Source organism: Lissotriton vulgaris, chromosome 3_2, assembly GCF_964263255.1.
Source record: "Lissotriton vulgaris chromosome 3_2, aLisVul1.2, whole genome shotgun sequence".
Taxonomy (NCBI): Eukaryota; Metazoa; Chordata; class Amphibia; order Caudata; family Salamandridae; genus Lissotriton; species Lissotriton vulgaris.
Genome location: NC_141690.1, coordinates 244,619,119 through 244,637,112, shown reverse-complemented (window position 1 = coordinate 244,637,112; position 17,994 = coordinate 244,619,119). Strand labels below are relative to the sequence as shown.

Here is a 17,994-nt window from a genome sequence, read left to right as displayed (position 1 = left end):
AAATGTATAGGCATTTATATAGCGCACTACTTACCCGGAGGGTCCCAAGGCGCTTCGACCGCTGCAAAACCCTTCCTGGCTTCCCTGAGAGATGGTCCCTTAATGGGTATCTCCAGGGTGAGACCAGGCATCCCCGGCGGTCTGGTGGGGCCGTTAGTGAAGATGAGGCAAGCTAATGCCCAGAGTTGCCGAGTGTGATCACTGATCAGAGTGGGCACAGAGGCGAGAGAATTATCGAGTCCGCTGACCCTGGTCCAGAAACGTGCCGCGCCGGGAATCGAACCCTGGTCCCGGGCCGTCCTCTGCTCTCGGGTCTGCCGCCTCTAACCAGTGAGCCACACTACTCCACCATAGGCCCCCAAAACGGCAGAAACCCTTTTGCGAAATCCCCAAACTCCTGTTCCGCAGTGTCGTCTTCACTCACAACACCCCTAACTGTCCTTGTCCTATGGTAATCTGCCTCGGCCGTGTAGGTGGGTGGCAACAGGAACGAGATAAAACATGTACCCGAAAAGTCAGGGGGCAGCCATGTATATGCTCTATCATAGCAGACGAAGTATGTACCCTTAGCTGCCAAGAATGAGGGGGAGGTCGGAGACGAGAAGACATATGTTTCTGTACAGATGCTCTTCCCTAACTGAGCTCTGGGGTTTTTGCCATTTCCCTGCAGACATAGGTGACCCTGATGGGGTACTATCCAAATTGGGGAGGACTTCTTTGCTCGCTGGCTCTCACTCAAGGAAATTCCACATTTCGTTATATTCCATCTACTGTAAGCCTGCAATTCATCTCTGGGAATCGTTCTATACGTGTCGATATCCCTGCTCATGTTCCTGATTCCCGCCACTAGTGCCTTGTTGCTCCCTGTGGAGCGTGGGGGATATAGTTCAATGGCAAATAGGAACATTGTTTGAAATGCCCACAAAGAACCATAGTAGCTGAATGGCAAGACAAAATACGGGATACCTTTATCTGTCGTGTGTGGCATCAGTCCACACACCCAACAATTTGTCGTGTTCATTACAAACTGGTGTTGGTGTAAGAGCTGACCGAATGAGTTATTTATAAATTTTAATCTTCTGGCAGACTCGTGTTCGGGTAGAGGGTGAAAAGAGTGCGAGGAAACAGTAGGAGGAGGTGTGTGGTGTGTGCAAATGATACTCGAAAGGTGAATAAAGCATAGCCTATTAAAAACATCATTATACTACACAACATAAAAATGCATATTATTAAAAATCGTTTTTTCGCCATAACAGTGCATATTCTGGTTTCAAAGTTCGTTGATCTGGCAGGTCTCTCCATCTTGGGAAACTCGATCCTCTAAATTGCTGCCCGCGGCGGGAGTGTGATTCTGCTAAGGGGTGCTTCTGTCAGTCCAGGGCAACTCCCTTAGACCAACCAGAACCGTCGACCTAAACGTCTTCGGCTGCACCCCAAAGACTTTGGGCAGCCGCGACCCTAGCAGCAGAACCGGATGAAATCAAAAATGAGCAAGTTTCTTGGATGAGAGAGCTGCACAATCAAAAAGAAAAAGATTTTATTTGTCCATAGTCATAGGTCTTGGCCTCAAATCGTAGCGCTTTCTACCAGGTGCTGTGTGGTCTTGGAACAAGAGTTCAGGCTCTGGAGTGTTCAATCGAACTGACGGAGGCACAGCTTCTTGTAAAATGTTGTCGCTTTCCTTTTCAGAAATTGTTCCTTTTAAACGTGCCTCACTAAAGGGTAGGAACCGAGGCACAGACTCAGCCTCAGAATCAGCGATTCCCTCCTGGGCCCACCGGTCATACGGAAGAGGCAGCGGGACCCTCTTACAATGACTTCCGTGCACCCAATGTTTCTTTCCTTCTACTCGGACAGCAGATCTGGTCGAGAGAAGGACTAGATGAGGGCCGGTCCACTGGGGCTGGTCATTCTTTGTTCGCTGGAAGTTCTTGACCAACACGTACGATCCAGGATCGATAGGATGCCCTGGAGCTTCGGAGGCCTGAGGTAGAATGTCGTGGAACTGTTGGTGTAAAACACTCAATTTAGCCGTCAGTTCATACAGATAATCAAGCAGTACAGGATGCTCTATTTCACTAAACCTGGTGGGCCTTGGCACTCCCCATATGTTGGCCGGGCGACCGAACACAATTTCATGTGGACTAAGTCCCACTCTAGAGTGAACAGTCATTCTTGTTGATAGGAGTGCCAAGGGCAGGGCGTCAGGCCATTTAAGACCTGTGCTTGCTTGAATCTTGGCCAGTTTAACTTTTAACGTGCCGTTATAGCACTCTACTAATCCAGCTGATTGGGGGTGATTTGCAGCGTGGAACTTCTGTTGTATGCCTAGCCCTTCACACACTTTCTTCATCACTCGTCCCACAAATTCACTCCCATTATCACTCCAAACCATTCTAGGCATTCCAAACCTAGGGAAGAACTCTTTGGCAAGGCCTTTGGTTGTAGATAAGGCAGTGTTGTCCTTAAGGGGATACGCTTCCACCCACTTGGAAAAGGCACAAACAACAACAAGTACGTATTTCAAATTGTTGCACCTTTCCATGTGGATGAAATCTAGCTGCAAAACCTCGAACGGATACGTTGGAGGCGCAAAATGACCAGCTGGAGTTGGGGTTCCCCTACCAGGATTGTACTTCAGACACACCATACAATTCTTGACCACATTCTCTGCTCACTTAGGGATCCCACTATTTTGCCATACTGGAGCCAGCAATTTACAAATCCCTTTCACACTGATGTGAGTCATTCCATGTGCCATTGTCACCACTGCAAGCACATACGCATCGGGTAACGACCATCTCTGATGCTCGGACAATTCAATCCAACAACCATTCGCATCCAATTTACCCTTGCTTTCTCTCCATTCATTCACCTCTTTCTCTGTGGCTTCAGCTTGGATGGACTTCACACTCTCAATCGTATCTTCACACATACCAATATCACCAATCCATCTTGCGGGGCCTGCAACATACATTAGACTCATTACATTCCTTGCAGTCTCTTTTGCAACTTCATCCGCAAACGCATTCCCACGACCAACATCATCCGTAACCTTTTTGTGTGCACTGCATTTTACAATCGCAACTTGTAGTGTCAAGGTCAGTGACTCGAGAAGCTCATTCACTAACTGACCATGCTGTATCTTAGCACCATGCGACGTCAGGAACCCACGTTCACGCCACAATCGTCCAAAACTGTGAGCCACGCCAAAGGCGTATTGGCTGTCCGTGTACACATTCACTCGCTTTCCTTTCGCTAACACACACGCTCTTGTAAGTGCAATCAATTCTGCTGCTTGTGCTGACGGGTGGTGGCGGGGAACTTTGGGCGCCATATTGGAGTGGTGCTGAGGCGTAGGGGACGCCAGCTGCGAGCGCTCTAGCGCTCTGTACAGCCAGAGGGACGCCTACTTAAGGCGACCAATCCGGTGGGTCGGTTGATTTAATTTGCACACCATATCGCGCTGGGCGCTTGACCATCGCGCTGCTATATTTTAACTCTACCTGTTCGGTATTTTCTTTAGTTTTATTCTGTTAGCCCTTGTTTTTAACGGACAGACTTCTAGCCCCTTACCTGCATACTAATTGGCTCCCGCACCGCTGGTTTGGCGGATTTGGTTCACGGGTGGTGGCGGGGAACTTTGGGCGCCATATTGGAGTGGTGCTGAGGCGTAGGGGACGCCAGCTGCGAGCGCTCTAGCGCTCTGTACAGCCAGAGGGACGCCTATTTAAAGCTCCCTGGGGAGCGCAGCGGTTTTGCGCAGCGGTCGTGCCTTCCCTGTGCCTGAGTCGTGCCAGAGTCCTGCCCGTCTGCGCCCGTCAGCGTCCCGGAGGCTTCCGAGGTGACGGGCCGGACTGGGACTTGTCAGCACGCTCTGTCGAATGTGTTGATTAACATGCTGCACTACTCGGGCCAGGAGCTCCGCACTTGGCAACAGACTAGTGGGTCCTGTCGTACGGTATTCCCTGCGCGTCACAAGGGTAAGAGTCGCTGCCCTGAGTGTGGTTGGCGCCCGCAGAAACATCTGGCCTGCGTGCCGCGGAAGGAGGCAGTTAGTGTCAAACACCTGTGTTTACTGCTTAATACTAGATCTCTCGGTCGCCATGCACTGGACATCTATGATCTGTTGGTCACAAAAAAACGTTGTTTTTGATGCTCACCGAGACTTGGCTCTGCGAGTCCTCCAACCCAGATATTGCCGCAGCTATCCCTCCTGATTATAACATCTTCAGGCAGGATAGACGGAAGGGGCGCGGAGGCGGGGTGCCACTGATAGTAAATAAAATTGCCACTTGCACCATCATTCTCTCGGACGCGATTAAGGGTTGCAAATCCCTCGCCTTTTCTATTGTTTTATCACCGCACCAATCTGTGAAAGGTCTTCTCGTGTATCGCCCTCCAGGGCCCACTGGCACTTTCTTTGAAGAGCTCCAGTCGGTAACCTCGTCTTTGCTACTTACATCGGAGCATTGTATAGTCGCTGGTGACTTTAATGTCCATATGGACGACGAAATGGATGCCGACACGATAAAAATGTTGATGTTACAGCCCCTCTTGGCCTGGTGCCCTATCATGATGGACCGACCCATGAGAAGGGACATACCCTGGATCTGACTTTCTCTACGACCCCCATAGAGATGCATGCACCTATCCAGGTGCTATGGTCGGATCACAGGCTGGTTAAATTCTATATTCTGGAGATCAGGAAACCCTCCTGTGCCCCTCGGCAGGTTTCCCAGGGATTTAGGGCACTCCATCGGGTCACCCCGAAATTACTGGCACAGGCATGTGCGGCCCATCCCTGCATCCTGACAGGGGATCTAGACGGGGATGTAGAGCGGTTGCAGGCATGGCTCCTGGAGAGGCTTGATGATCTTGCTCCTGTGAGGCCCCCTCGCAAGGTGGATAAACGTGCATCTGCCCCTTGGTTCACGGAAGCGCTGGTGGCTTCACGTCGGCAATGCAAGGTAGCGGAAAGAGCATGGCGTGCGAAATATGACCCGACGGCTAAACTTGCTTACAGGTCTTTAGTGAAAGCTTATCATCGAGACATCCTCTCTGAGAAGAAGGGTTATTTCGCGAGGAAAATCGAAGCTGCCTCTAATTCTTGTAAGGAGCTTTTTGCCATTGTGCGGGAGTTTACGACTTCGCGCGCTGCGTCGAATCAGACCCCCCCCCCTTGAGCCTTGGGTCAGCGCGATCGCTGACTTTTTTACTTTTAAGATCCGACTGATCCAGGACTCCTTCCCTGTGCAGGAGCCTGAGGTGCCCTGCCAGGCGGAGGATGCCTCGGCCATCCTGCCCAGTGCAGGTCCGGCTCTGGCAGTCTTTCCTCCTCTCTCTATGGCCTCTTCGTTGGATCTGATGGCCTGTCTAAAATCAGGTTTTCCTCGGGATGCCTGCCCCGCCAAGTTTATGGCGAAAATGGCAGCAGCCATCAATCCATATGTGAACCCCCTGCTGAACTGTTCTCTTGCACAGGGTGTGGTTCCTCAGTCATGGAAGCAGGCGATGATCATTCCCCTGCTTAAAAAGCCCGGTTTGGACGCGGAGGTGCTGGCGAATTACAGGCCTATTTCGCTTTTGCCCGCTTTCGCAAAGATTATTGAAAAACGTGCATAAGGTGCTCGCCGATTATCTGGAGTCCCATGATCTACTGCACCCCACTTAATCTGGATTCCGCACCAATCTTAGCACCGAAACAGCACTCCTGGAAGTTTCGGAGGCGATTAAGGAGGTGCTGGATTCAGGTGGCAGGGCGATGCTGGTGATGTTAGATCTGTCGGCGGCCTTCGACACCGTCCCCCACGAGGGTTTCCTCGCAAGACTTTCTGAGATCGGTCTTAGGGGGACGGTGCTCAACTGGTTTTGTTCGTTCCTGGCGGGCCGTCGACAAACGGTCTGGGCCTCTGCTTGCTCCGCCGAGATGTCGCCACTGGGTGTCGGAGTCCCTCAGGGCTCAGTATTGAGCCCGACTCTATTCCACATCTTCATGACCCCTCTGGCGGCTCTGGCGGAGTCCTTCGGGGCTCAGATCGTTTCCTACGCTGATGACACCCAGCTCCTCTTCACTTGTGAGAGTGGTGCGGACTTCGAGGGAGAGAGGATCCGGGGTTGCCTTGAGGCTGTGTTTCAGTGGTTCCAACATAACAGCCTCAAGTGCAACTCGGATAAATCCGAGGTCCTCTTCTTTGGGTGCAGTTCAGATCCGGACTGGAAGGTGTGGTGGCCAGAGAACATGTTTCCACCAGCAAGTTCGTCCCAGGTGGCTAAAAACCTAGGGATTAAGATTGACAACGGCCTAACACTGCACTCTCAGATAATGGGCCTTACTGGCACTTGTTTTGGCCTGCTCCGGATGTTGCGCAAGTTTCTCCCTTTACTATCGGAGGAGCACAGGAAGATTACAGTGCAGGCGATAATTGGCTCAACAATTGATTATTCGAACATTCTTTATCTCGCCCTGCCAGAATATCTGCTTCAACGGCTGCAGGTGGTCCAGAACTCGGCAGCACGGGCAATTTTTGGACTATCTCGCCGTGCCAGAGCCTCGGGCCTCCTGCAGGCACTGCACTGGCTTCCCGTCCGGAAGCGGATAATTTTCAAGGCCTTGACTTTGGCGCATAAAGCTCTGCATGCCTCCGGAGCGAATTACCTTCAAAAAAGGCTGGCTTTTTACCATCCAGCCAGGCCCTTGAGGTCAGGATCCTTGTTCCTCGCCACAGTTCCTCGTGTCAAAAGGGCACGTATTGGAGGCCGTTCTTTTAGATTGCTGGCCCCCCAGCTATGGAATACGCTGCCAGTGGCCTTACGCAGTACTCCAAACTTACTGGCCTTTAGGAAGGGGCTCAAAACTTGGCTTTTTACTTCTTAGCTGTTTCCTTGGTTTTTTTTTTCTTTCTGGATCCTCTGTTTTTTCTGTCTTTTTCTTGTTATGTTATGAGATAGGTGTGCAAACCAAAGCGCCGGGACACTCTCTGAGTAGCCGTGCGCTATACAAAACCAAGTATAACATAACATAACAATTGTGTGGGATACGTGCAGTTTCAACAATCGTATGCAAAGTCGTCACAGCGTACTCTGCAGTCGTATCACCATTTGGCATCTTGAAACATGAACCATCAACCCATAAAGCATCATCACATTCAGGAAGAGGAGTGTCTTGTAAATCTACTCTCCCTTTTGTCTCTTCTTCTGTCCTAAAGCAGCAGTCATGTTCTTCGACCTCATCTGTCCCTACTGAAATGGGCAATAACGTGGCTGGGTTCAATGTATCACACCGCTTTATGTGTACATGACTCGCTAATAGTGTCAGCTCATAACTTGACAATCGAGCACTAGTTAAGTGCTCCTGTCCTTGTTCTGTTTAACAAAATGTCTACTGCATGTGGGACCATGACGATTAACATATTATCCATTACTATCCCATCAGACTGTCGAATACAAACAGCTGCTGCCGCCGTAGCTCTCAAGCAACTCGGCAACGCTCTAGCTACAGGATCTAAAGTTGACGAAAAGTACGCACATGGACGCTGTTCGTCCCCAAAAGACTGTGTCAGGACTGATAATGCACAACCTTCTTTCTCATGGACATACAATGTAAAAGGCTTACTGTAGTCGGGGGTACCCAACACAGGAGCCGAACACAACGCATTGCGTAATTCGGAAAAACTTTTCTGACAATCTTCAGACCATGGAATGGGATTCGGTGTGTCTTTGTAAGTTATTGCCACTAAAGGTTTGGCCAACAAGGAGAAATTCGGTATCCATTGTCTGCAATATGATGTAATGCCCAAGAAAGCACGCACTTCTCTCTGTGTCCTCGGGACACTCAATTTTGCAATTGCCTGAATTCTTTCGGAGGTCAGTTTCCTTCCCTCCTTCGATAAGATGTGACCTAAGTACGTCACTTCTTGTCGACAATATTGCAACTTTGAAAGAGAGACTTTGTGGTGCAGATCACATAAATCACGCAACAATGACAAAGTGGCATGTTTGCAAATCTCCTCAGTATCTGCAGCGACCAGCAAATCATCGACGTACTGAATAAGGGCAGCGCCGTCGGGCAAAACAATCGTGTCAAGCTGTGATTTCAGAGCCTGACTGAATATTGATGGACTTTCACAGTAGCCCTGAGGAGCGCGTTTGAAGCGGAAGCTTCGGCCTCCTAAATAAAAGCCAAAAATATCTCTGCTCTCCTCGGCAATCGGGATGCTGAAGAAAGCGTTCTTCAAGTCAATCACCAAGACCCAAGTGGCTGAAGCTGGAATCATAGTCAATAGGGCAGTGATATCAGGAACAACTGGAAACTGTGGCACAACAATCTTATTCACTTCTCTAAGATCAATCACGAACCTATAGACAGGTGGTTGGGAAGGATCAGTACGCTTTAAAACCGGCAAAAGTTGCCTTGTCCTGAGGCCAATGACCTCCAGAACCCTTCAAGAACTGACTGCCTTCAACAAAGACCGGATCTCCTGTGAACAGCACCTCTGTTCAAAAGAATCTCCAAAGAAAGACCAGAAGAAAGCAGGAGGACCAAAGCCTTGCTGAAGGAAGCAGAGGAGGACACCAACTGACTGTCCGACCTCGACCTGCTCCAGCGGAATCCCAGTGTGTCCTGCAGCCAGCAGCCCCCCAGAACCCAGAGGACCTGCCCTGCCTCCACCAAAAATACTTGATCTCCTGTGAGCTCCAGGTTTGCTCATCAACAGACTCTGGCTCCGGCCAAATCTTCGAATCTGCACCACTCTAAATCCGATGCCCACGGCCCGAGTTCGAGTGGCGCAGCACCACGAAGTGGTCTCCCTGGTGCTCCTGATTGGGATCTGGTGATTCCTAACCTACCTCAAGCCTACCGACAACACCTGCAGCCCCTTTCTGGAGGATCCCCCCAACCGCGACCGGAGCCTGTAAGAAAATCTGACGCCAAAAGACACCCCTGCATCCAACGGCCTTACGTGGCCTTCTGACGGTGTCCCAGCATCCCTCGACATCCCAGCTTACCTCTCCAACCGGTGTTTGCCTGCAGAAGATCTTCGTGCCTAAGTCTGCAGTGTTTGTTCTGACCGGAGCTTCCCTATTGATACCAACACGGTTCCCGACGTCAATTCAGCACCCTGCACCAGGCCGTCCCTGTGCCGCTGTAGATGCACCTTGCGTTTTATCTTGGATCCCCCTTTGTCTTGAGCTAAATCCTAGGAGCTTGGGAAGTAATCTAAAAAGTAATTGCAAAATAATTTTAACTGTTTCTGAACATTTGACCTACATGTAACAAAGCCAACTGTATTCAATTGCCTTCAACTCTATTATTCTTGAAAAGTACTACTTTATGTACTTGCACCAAGTCCAGCTTGGTTCTAAGAATAAAATAAAAACAAAAACATTTTTATACAAAACAATTGGTCAGCATCAGTCCTTGAGTGTGTGAAATAATTTCTTGCCTGAGTGTGTACAATAAATGCTTAACGCTACCCTCTGATAAGTCCATACTGCTCGCCCTCTCTGCCACAAATAGATAGTAAGCTATCTACTTTTTCCTCTGTAAGCCTTCGGGAGCCACTGGACTCTGTGCAGACTATACCTTACTTTGGTATAGTATATACAGAGCCAGCTTCCTACTAGGGGGTACTGGGAAGTTCTTAAAGGCACAGGGCCAATTTTCTATTCTATGCTTTGCATCGCAGCCTGTTGGCTAACAATGTCTCATATTCCCCTTCTTTTTAAAAAGGATTGTGAAAGATTTCTATGGAGACATTTTTAAGGTGACGCATGTCTATGCAATTGGCTATTTTTTAAAATGAAATCTGGCCTTTTTTAGCCTTCTTTAAGCTGCAAACATATGTATATATTTTCTTAATATATTTAATTAGTTTCAACAATAATAGGTATCAACTGATACCCAACCAATTGCAATTGCCCACCATGTCATAGGTAAAGTTTATTACCTATAGGAGAATCAATTGAACATTACATTAATGATTTACCCAGTATACATGTTCTCATGCCTTTAGGAAGATCTGCTCACACCAACACCTCCTCCACATCTTTCCTCCCTGCTAACTTGTATATAAAGTACCATAATACAAATTCTTCTTATACATATATGTATACTTTTTATAAGTGCTCCATGATCCTCGCATGTGGACGGGACTGTTCAGTGCTCATGACTTTAATGAGGTTCCCCTGGAAGAGAACTAGGATAACAGTTAAGTAGCATTTCCTTATTTAGTTACCCTCCCAGATAACAACAGTCCTAGTTCCAACTCGCCACACGTTTCCTATTTGTATCACATAAGCTACTTAATGCACTGCAACATACTCTAGAAAACAAAATATGCAATACTTTGTATCAGCAAAAGTCTTTTTTTTAATTAATATTGAGTATCATTAACCAAACAGAAGACACAGCCTGCTAAGACACTCTTTGTTAGCAGCTACACATTCAGTAATAATGATATGGATTTTGTTGATTGAAATAAGTGTATTGTGAATACAGCTGTTCCTCTATATGTTTTACGTGTATCGAAGCCTTAAGCTACGAGTGTGTCTCGCCCCTCTCTGCAGGTCTTGAAGCAATTGAATGCGTAGTTATGCAGCATTATTATATTTACGACACTCTTTCACAGGACATTAATGAACGATGAGATTGCTTAAATCAATCCTGGGTCATTTTAAATCTACTCTTTAGGGGGGCGTGGCCTGGAGCCGTTAATGGTGGACGTGTAGTTTCCAAGCTCCGTCCTTAGCCCTAAATACTAGCGATTTATCCTGCATTCCCTACCTGCAGCCCACCCGATTCCTGTGCAGGTGGCCTCCGGGAGTGAGCGGCGTGCAGCGGTGCGGTGTAACTCCTCTCGGACCACACCGTATGAGCATCGTAGCAGCGGCGCCTGTTGCGGCCTATGGAGCAGCGTGAAGCCTCGGCCTAAAGTGAGTGACCTGCCCCCAGCTGCCATCGCGGTCCGGTCGGGACCCCGGACTGGAAGCATCCCGTGACGCCAGCCGAGGAGCCGGAGTGCGGAGAGGTGCCCTACCCTACCTGTGGCCCCGCTGCCTCCCTCTCAATTGCTTCGCCCCTGGCCGGCCGCCCTACTGTGAGGCCCGCGGGAGACGCAGGAGCATTCCCGGACCAGCCCGCCGCCCGCCCGCGAAGCCAGCGGAACACCTACCATCGGCAGCACGGGCGAGGACTGCGGCGCGGGCGGTACATATGACCCGTCACCGGCACCATGGATCAAGCCCTGATCTTTGGACTGGGTAAGAGTGGTCTGCTTAATTCAGACACTCTGTTCATCACCACCCCCTTTTCTGAATCATTTTTGTCCACCATAAGCGTGGAAGGGTATACTCAGATGTGAGTCCCTAGCTCATTGCACCATCAGGATTCAAGCAAGCCGGGCCGAAGACGGCTGAAATGCCAGATACCGGTCCCCGGTAGCTTGTTTCCTTTCCAGTATAAGAATTGGCTTGGTAGTTTGGTCTGCCCTGTTCCCATGATGCACTGGGCCAGGGTCAGACTAATTTGCATATAGCCAAGTTCTGAGCCGGGATGGTGCAGTGAGCTGAAAAACGGTGATGGATCAAGCCCTGATCTTTGGACTGGGTAAGAGTGGTCTGCTTAATTCAGACACTCTGTTCATCACCACCCCCTTTTCTGAATCACTCTCAATACCCGGCAGAGCGGCAATCTCTAAGATGGTGATGCTCCCCAGTCTTATCTACTACTTCACCAATTTGCCGTTCCTGATCCCAGCAGCGACATTTAAGACCCTCGACACTCTACTCACCGAACTTGTGTGGGGACACGGCCGCAGACGCATAGGTCTAGCCAAACTGCAGCTCCCCTCCGACTCCGGTGGTATGGGCCTACCGGACTTCAGGGCTTATAACTATGCGTGTCAGACACAATGGCTGGCCTTCTGGGTGGCGGGCCGCAATCTTCATGAGATCAATGTGTCGGAGGACGAACATGCAAACGGGAGAGTGCACACATTACTTCTACCCAGCTCGGATTTACCGAGAGACGCCCCGCCGCTCCTCAGGCTGGCGATAATGTACTGGCGGAAGGCATTGAAGTACACGTCCCCCAAGACATCTTATGCCCCCACGATCCCACTCTTGGGTATCCCACTAGGTTCGGGAACACTCACAACGAACTCGCTGGAGCCCTGGCACGATGCAGGAGTATCGCATGTGGGTGACCTGTTTGCAGAGGGGCACCTATTATCCTTCGAAGACTTTAGAGCCACACAGGGCGTTCCTAGAGGCTCATTCCTCTTGCACGCTGGCCTCCGCCATTATATAACTCACAAATGGTCACCAGAGGGCCAAGAGCCTGTTACGAACCCTCTAATCACAATGCACTACCTCATGGGCACAGGCGGCCATCTGACCAAATGGCTCACTGCTAGCATCAAAATGGGGAGGGCACTCACACTGTCGCCACTCCGGGCGACATGGGAAGAAGATATCGGCAGACCTCTGAGAGACAAGGAGTGGGAGCGCATACTTCAGTTTCCCAAAAAGGTAGCTAGGAACCCCAAGTTCAAGTTAATTCAATTGATGTTGCTACATAGAGCCTACCTGACCCCGCACCGCCTACATGTGATGTTCCCTGACGCAAAAAGTAACTGCCCCCGATGCGACACTGACGACGCCTCACTAGTACACATGCTGTGACAATGCCCTAAGTTGGGGTACTACTGGACCACTGTCCATGACTCGCTTGAGAGGGCTGGTGCTCTGACCCGATCACCTACGTTAGAACATACACTCCTGGGGCTGGGACCATCAACACGCACCAGAACCGTGGAGACACGCTTTACAGACCTGGCCCTGTTACTGGCGAAGCGTGCCATCACGATGGGGTGGAAGTCGCCCAAACCACCCAACCCTGAACTATGGAAAGCAGAGGTAGTACGGTGGGGTAAGGCAGAAGGCGAAGCACTGCAGCGAGAGGAATGCAGAGGTCTCCGAAAAACGCCGATCTCGCTGGAATGGTTTGCCACGTTGGGAACGTTTGAGGTTGGGGATGACGAGGACGACGGGGATACACATGACTCGCCGCTTGTGGAATAATTGTGTCCTGATCTAGTCTTTCATGCACCGTCGCTGACTGTGGTGCACTGCGATAGGGTACGGGGAGACCCGAACCATCGGCCATTCTACCTCATCCTACCTGTGTGTATAGACTAAGCTACATGTTACAGTTTCAGGGGTGACCCAGTTGTCATCACTTCAGTTATATGCATGTTGAGAGAGTGTCGGGAGGGATCGGGTACGACAGGGGTTTGTTCAATTGCTTTGGTTACGGTCAACGACAAAATGAAAAATCAATGTAACACTGTATATTTATGTTATGGGCAGACACATGCGTGTATCACCCTGATTTCTACTGAGCTCAAATATGTATGTCACTGCTCTACTTACTATGCTAATATACAGCTTTTCAAAAAAAAAATCTACTCTTTAGCTCTTCTGTGTTATTCCAGACATGGACCAACCTCACACACGTTGTACTTTATTGAATAAGGAAGAGTGATTATAATAAAGTATGTAAGGAAGCAGTACTGGCTGCATGTTTTAATGGTGAGTTATAACAAGTGATGACTCCAATAACCTAATCACTTTTGGAAACATTTTTATAGTATATCTTTCTGTGCCATACACAAAATGAGTGATGGTTTCTCAAGGTATAACCTATCCTACATCATACCCATTATGTATTTCAATAAGTTAAATAGAAGGAGTAGCGTTAATGTATGAAATATGAAGTGTCCTTTATACGTTTTTTTTCTCATCAGAAAAGCACTAAAACTGCAACTGAAGTGGGTCGCACCTTTGCAACGATATTTTCGGACATTGCTTTCCGGCAGAAACTACTTGAAACCAAAACAGAAGAAGAATTTAAGGATGCCTTAGTACATCAGCGTCATTTGCTGACTAATCAGGGTCCCTCCATTCTGAATGAAAGTCATAAAGTGCAAAATCAAAAGCCTCTCAAGGTAGGTAATACTTATTTACAATGTATGTACTTGTTGAAGAAACAATAGGCTGTATGCAATAAAAAGACTTAGTAGTTACTCCTGTCGTCTTTGCAATGGCAAATATCATGCAGAACACTCTTTTGATATGTTATGAAGTATCGATAAGAAATGTGAATAACATTAAGCATTCATCCTTTGAATTTGAGCATTTTGCGAAGTTTACTTCACCCAATTTCGATTGAGAAATTTTCAGCATGATAGAAATGTTGGAATTTTATTGTGAAAAACGGGATTGGATTTTGAACTATATTTCTTAACAATGGTTATGCTGTTATATATATTTTTTAAATCATAATCTTTTTATTGAAAGTTTGACTCATTACAACAAAGTACGACATGGTTGCCAAAAACCATTAAAGTATAACAGGAGTCCAAACATAGCTTGCGGCCAAGGACAAATTGCAGGAAAAGATAAAACAAGCATTAAGCAAACACGTTAAAGGCTCATCTACATTATGCTGTATCTCAAATCAAGGAAGAAAAAACACAGGAAGATCACGGTGCAAAAATTTCAGGTCAAAGTTGTCAATCTAGAATTCCAAAATATAAGTAATGTCCTGCTTTAGTGCATAGATGGGTGTTACAGGCAGGGGAGGGATAGGTCAGCCATTGTGGTTAAGTGTCTCGAGGAGAATCATTCAAAAAGCTGCAATGCCCTTAACCTTGGTGGGTTGAAACTAGTGAACTCCAAGTGGGTCGGATAGTGGATCAGTGGGTGCCAACCATATATAAATTTAACCTCAGTCTGACTTTAGTTATGGCAGAGTTGTTCCATCTAATATGAATGGCTGCACATCACAGTGTGGATGTGTCCCCCTGTGCACTATCTGTGTCCTCTGAACTAAGGTTTCCTATTTGTCGACCAACTTTTCAAAAAAAGTTCATTAACGTGTGTTTTGTTTCTTTGCAAACGTTTTATTCACTTTTCCATAGATATTCATTATCCAGTATTAGGGGTGTCTTTCATAGATTCACATGCCTGAATCATTCCCCGTCGTCGAGACGGGAGCCTCCGGTAAATAAAAAAGTAATGTCCATAGACATACATAGAGAGAAAGGGTCCAAGGGTCTCCCCTTAGCAGCCTTTCCTTGTCCTTATGTAAAAAGGACCAAACTGACCTAGTCAGCCAATCAGCTCCGACCTCCCTCTAGAACCTTCCTGGGAGGAGCCTCAGTCCCTCAGATTTTCTACCGCACGTTGTGCTAGGGAGTCTCCAGCCTGAGCTCTCCTCAGGATTATTCTAAAAATCAACAAACTCTCTTGGAAGTTTCTCTGAACCTAAAAACTCTTCAAGGACTTCCTCAACACACTACCCCTGAAGTAAGTGTGTGTTTATACTGCCTTTTTCATGTCTGACTCGGGGAAGAAAGCCCTGTTCAGGGCCTGCTCTTCCTGCAGCAAGAAAAGGATTCATGTGGATGACAAACACGACCTGTGCCTGTATTGCCTTTACCCAGATCATAATTCGGAAAAATGCGCAATCTGTCGGTCTTTTCCCAAAAAGACCGTGAGAGACAGAGAAGGTCGCCTTCTGATCTGGCTGGACAGGCTTAAGAACAGGGACAATTCAGAGTCCTCTGTGAGCAGCGTTTCCAGAACTTCTGCTGTCTCGAGCAAAAGGCCAAGGGACGCTTCCCCGGGCCACTCAGACACTCCTCCTGCGAAGACTCACAAAAAGTCTTCTGAGGCGAGATCGGCGTCATCCTCAGTGTCGGCGAAGGAAGATAAAACCTTCAAAATGCCTGCTCCGTCCTCCAGACAAAGCCAGAGGACTACTTCAGTAAAAACCACGGTGTCTACCACATCGGCATCGTCGCCCTCAGCTTCAACGACGATGACTACTTCCTCTTCATCTACAGGTAGGCCTGTTTCTTCAATTATTCCCCTGACCATGTCGACCACGAAGACTACACCGTCGACGACGCCATCAACAGCGACGAGCACGTCGTCGTCAAAACCGTCGTTGACGAGAGTGTCGACGAGAGACTCGTCGACGAGACAATCGTCTACGAAGGCACCGTCGATGACGACGGCTGCGCAGTCGTCGACGACCAAGATCCCTTCGTCCACCCCTCCGTCAACGAAGACCTCGTCGACGCCCGGCTCGTCGGCGACAAGCCCGTCGACGAAGACACCGTCGACGAAGACACCGTCGACGAAGACACCGTCGACGAAGACACCGTCGACGACGGGCTCGACGACGACACCGTCGACGGGCGATTCGACGACGAACGAAACATGGAAGAAATCAAAGCTGGTGGAGACGCCGTACATGATGCTACCACCGTCGACGGCCCCCTCGACGACTACGAGCTCTACCATTCAGTCTACCAAACAGGGCAAGTCAATAATTACCCCGGAAACGACGTCTCCTAGCAAGGTGGAAAAACAACCACCTCAAGAAATTTTCCAAAGCGAGGAATCCGAGGAGGATGACCATCTGAATCCCGCTACTTCACTCACAGACCTCCACATAAAATGCCAAAGCACTGATGAGGAACAGGACGAATTCACGTATCAGGAACACTCGGTCCAAACCAGTGTCCACACCGAAGTCACCCCCATGATATGCCTGCCGGCGACCCTGGTGGATGACTTGAAACTTCTTGTGCAAGACTACAAGCGGCGCTTTCCGGAGCCTAGCAAAGGCGGTCAAGCACCTGAGAGTCCCGCACCAGGGGACAAAGAAGATCAGACGCCTCCAGTGCATGTTCAGGTGTCCGCACCGGAACGCCCTCATCCTCGCCATCAACCCCACCAGGAAGTTCATCCTCAAGTGGTGGTCTCTTCGGACGAAGAAGAGGAAGAGGAAGAACTGGAGGAAGGAGAGGTCCAGGAGGTTCACTCAGACCACTCGGACCAGGCTGATGAGGACGAATATATTACATCATCCCCAGCTTCACCACAACCACGCCAAGCGGACTCCCCACCGGTGGACATTGCGGGTTTCCACAAGCTGGTGGAGAGAGCGGCGAAGAGATTCCACATGGTGGTGGAATCCACGGAAACGGACTGTTTCCTCCACGACTTCAAGGAACAGCCTCAAAAATCTGCAAAAGCTGTTCCAATCATAGACTTTTTGTGGGAACAGGGTAAGAAGCTAATGCTCACTCCTGCTTCTGTGCCAGCGGTGGTCCCACGCCTTGATAAAAAATACAGGGCACCACTCACTGCAGCGGCTTGCCTAAATGGTCACCCCAAACCGGACTCGGTAGTGACGCAGGCGGCCCAGAAAAACTCCCGCAACCCTTCATCACCACTGTCAGCTCCCCCGGACAAAGAGGGCAGGAAACTGGACACGATAGGCAAGCGCTTCACTTCCACATCGGCCATGTCCATCAAGGTGGCCAACTCCATTGCCTTGCTAGGGCGTTACAATCGACAATTATGGGAGGACATTGCCCCTTACATAAAGGAACTACCTGATGACGTCCAGGGAGAGGTGAAAGCGCTCCTCGTGGAGGGTCAATCTTCAGCAGCGGAGCTCATAGACTGTGCTATCGACGCAGCCATGACAGGCTTCCGTCAACTTGCGGGAGCGGCTGTACTGAGACGACAGGGATGGCTCAAAGCCACTTCATTCCGCCAAGAAGTTCAGGCAAAGGTTCTAGACATGCCCTTCGACGGCCAGCACCTGTTTGGAGTACAGGTCGACGAGGCCCTACAGGCCATTAAAAAGGACACAGACACGGCAAGGGCCCTGGGATCTCTACAGTTCAGAAACCAGTCCTTTCGGGGCAACAAGCCCAGGGGTCAATCTTCCTATCGAGGCTCATATCAAAACAGGTCCTCGTCCTCATTCTCGTACAATCAAAAAGGCCAGTACCAAAACAAGCAACAACAGGGCAGACAGTCTTCATTCGGAAGATCGTCCTACAGAGGTAAAAACACCAAGAGGGGCGCTGGCGGCCGCCAGTGACCACCTACTCCAGCCAGTCCGAA

At 49.2% G+C, this 17,994-nt stretch overlaps 1 protein-coding gene across 3 annotated transcripts in view; it reads left to right on the top strand.

The window, feature by feature from the left end:
* SLC4A11 (solute carrier family 4 member 11) overlaps positions 1–17,994 on the top strand; it is a 1,871,484-nt gene that overhangs the window by 1,131,820 nt on the left and 721,670 nt on the right. For all 3 annotated transcript variants that reach the window (XM_086964299.1, XM_086964301.1, XM_086964302.1), the window contains exon 8: positions 13,809–14,009. In XM_086964299.1, coding sequence (XP_086820425.1) covers positions 13,809–14,009 — 201 coding nt within the window. The remainder of the gene's footprint in view (positions 1–13,808; positions 14,010–17,994) is intronic.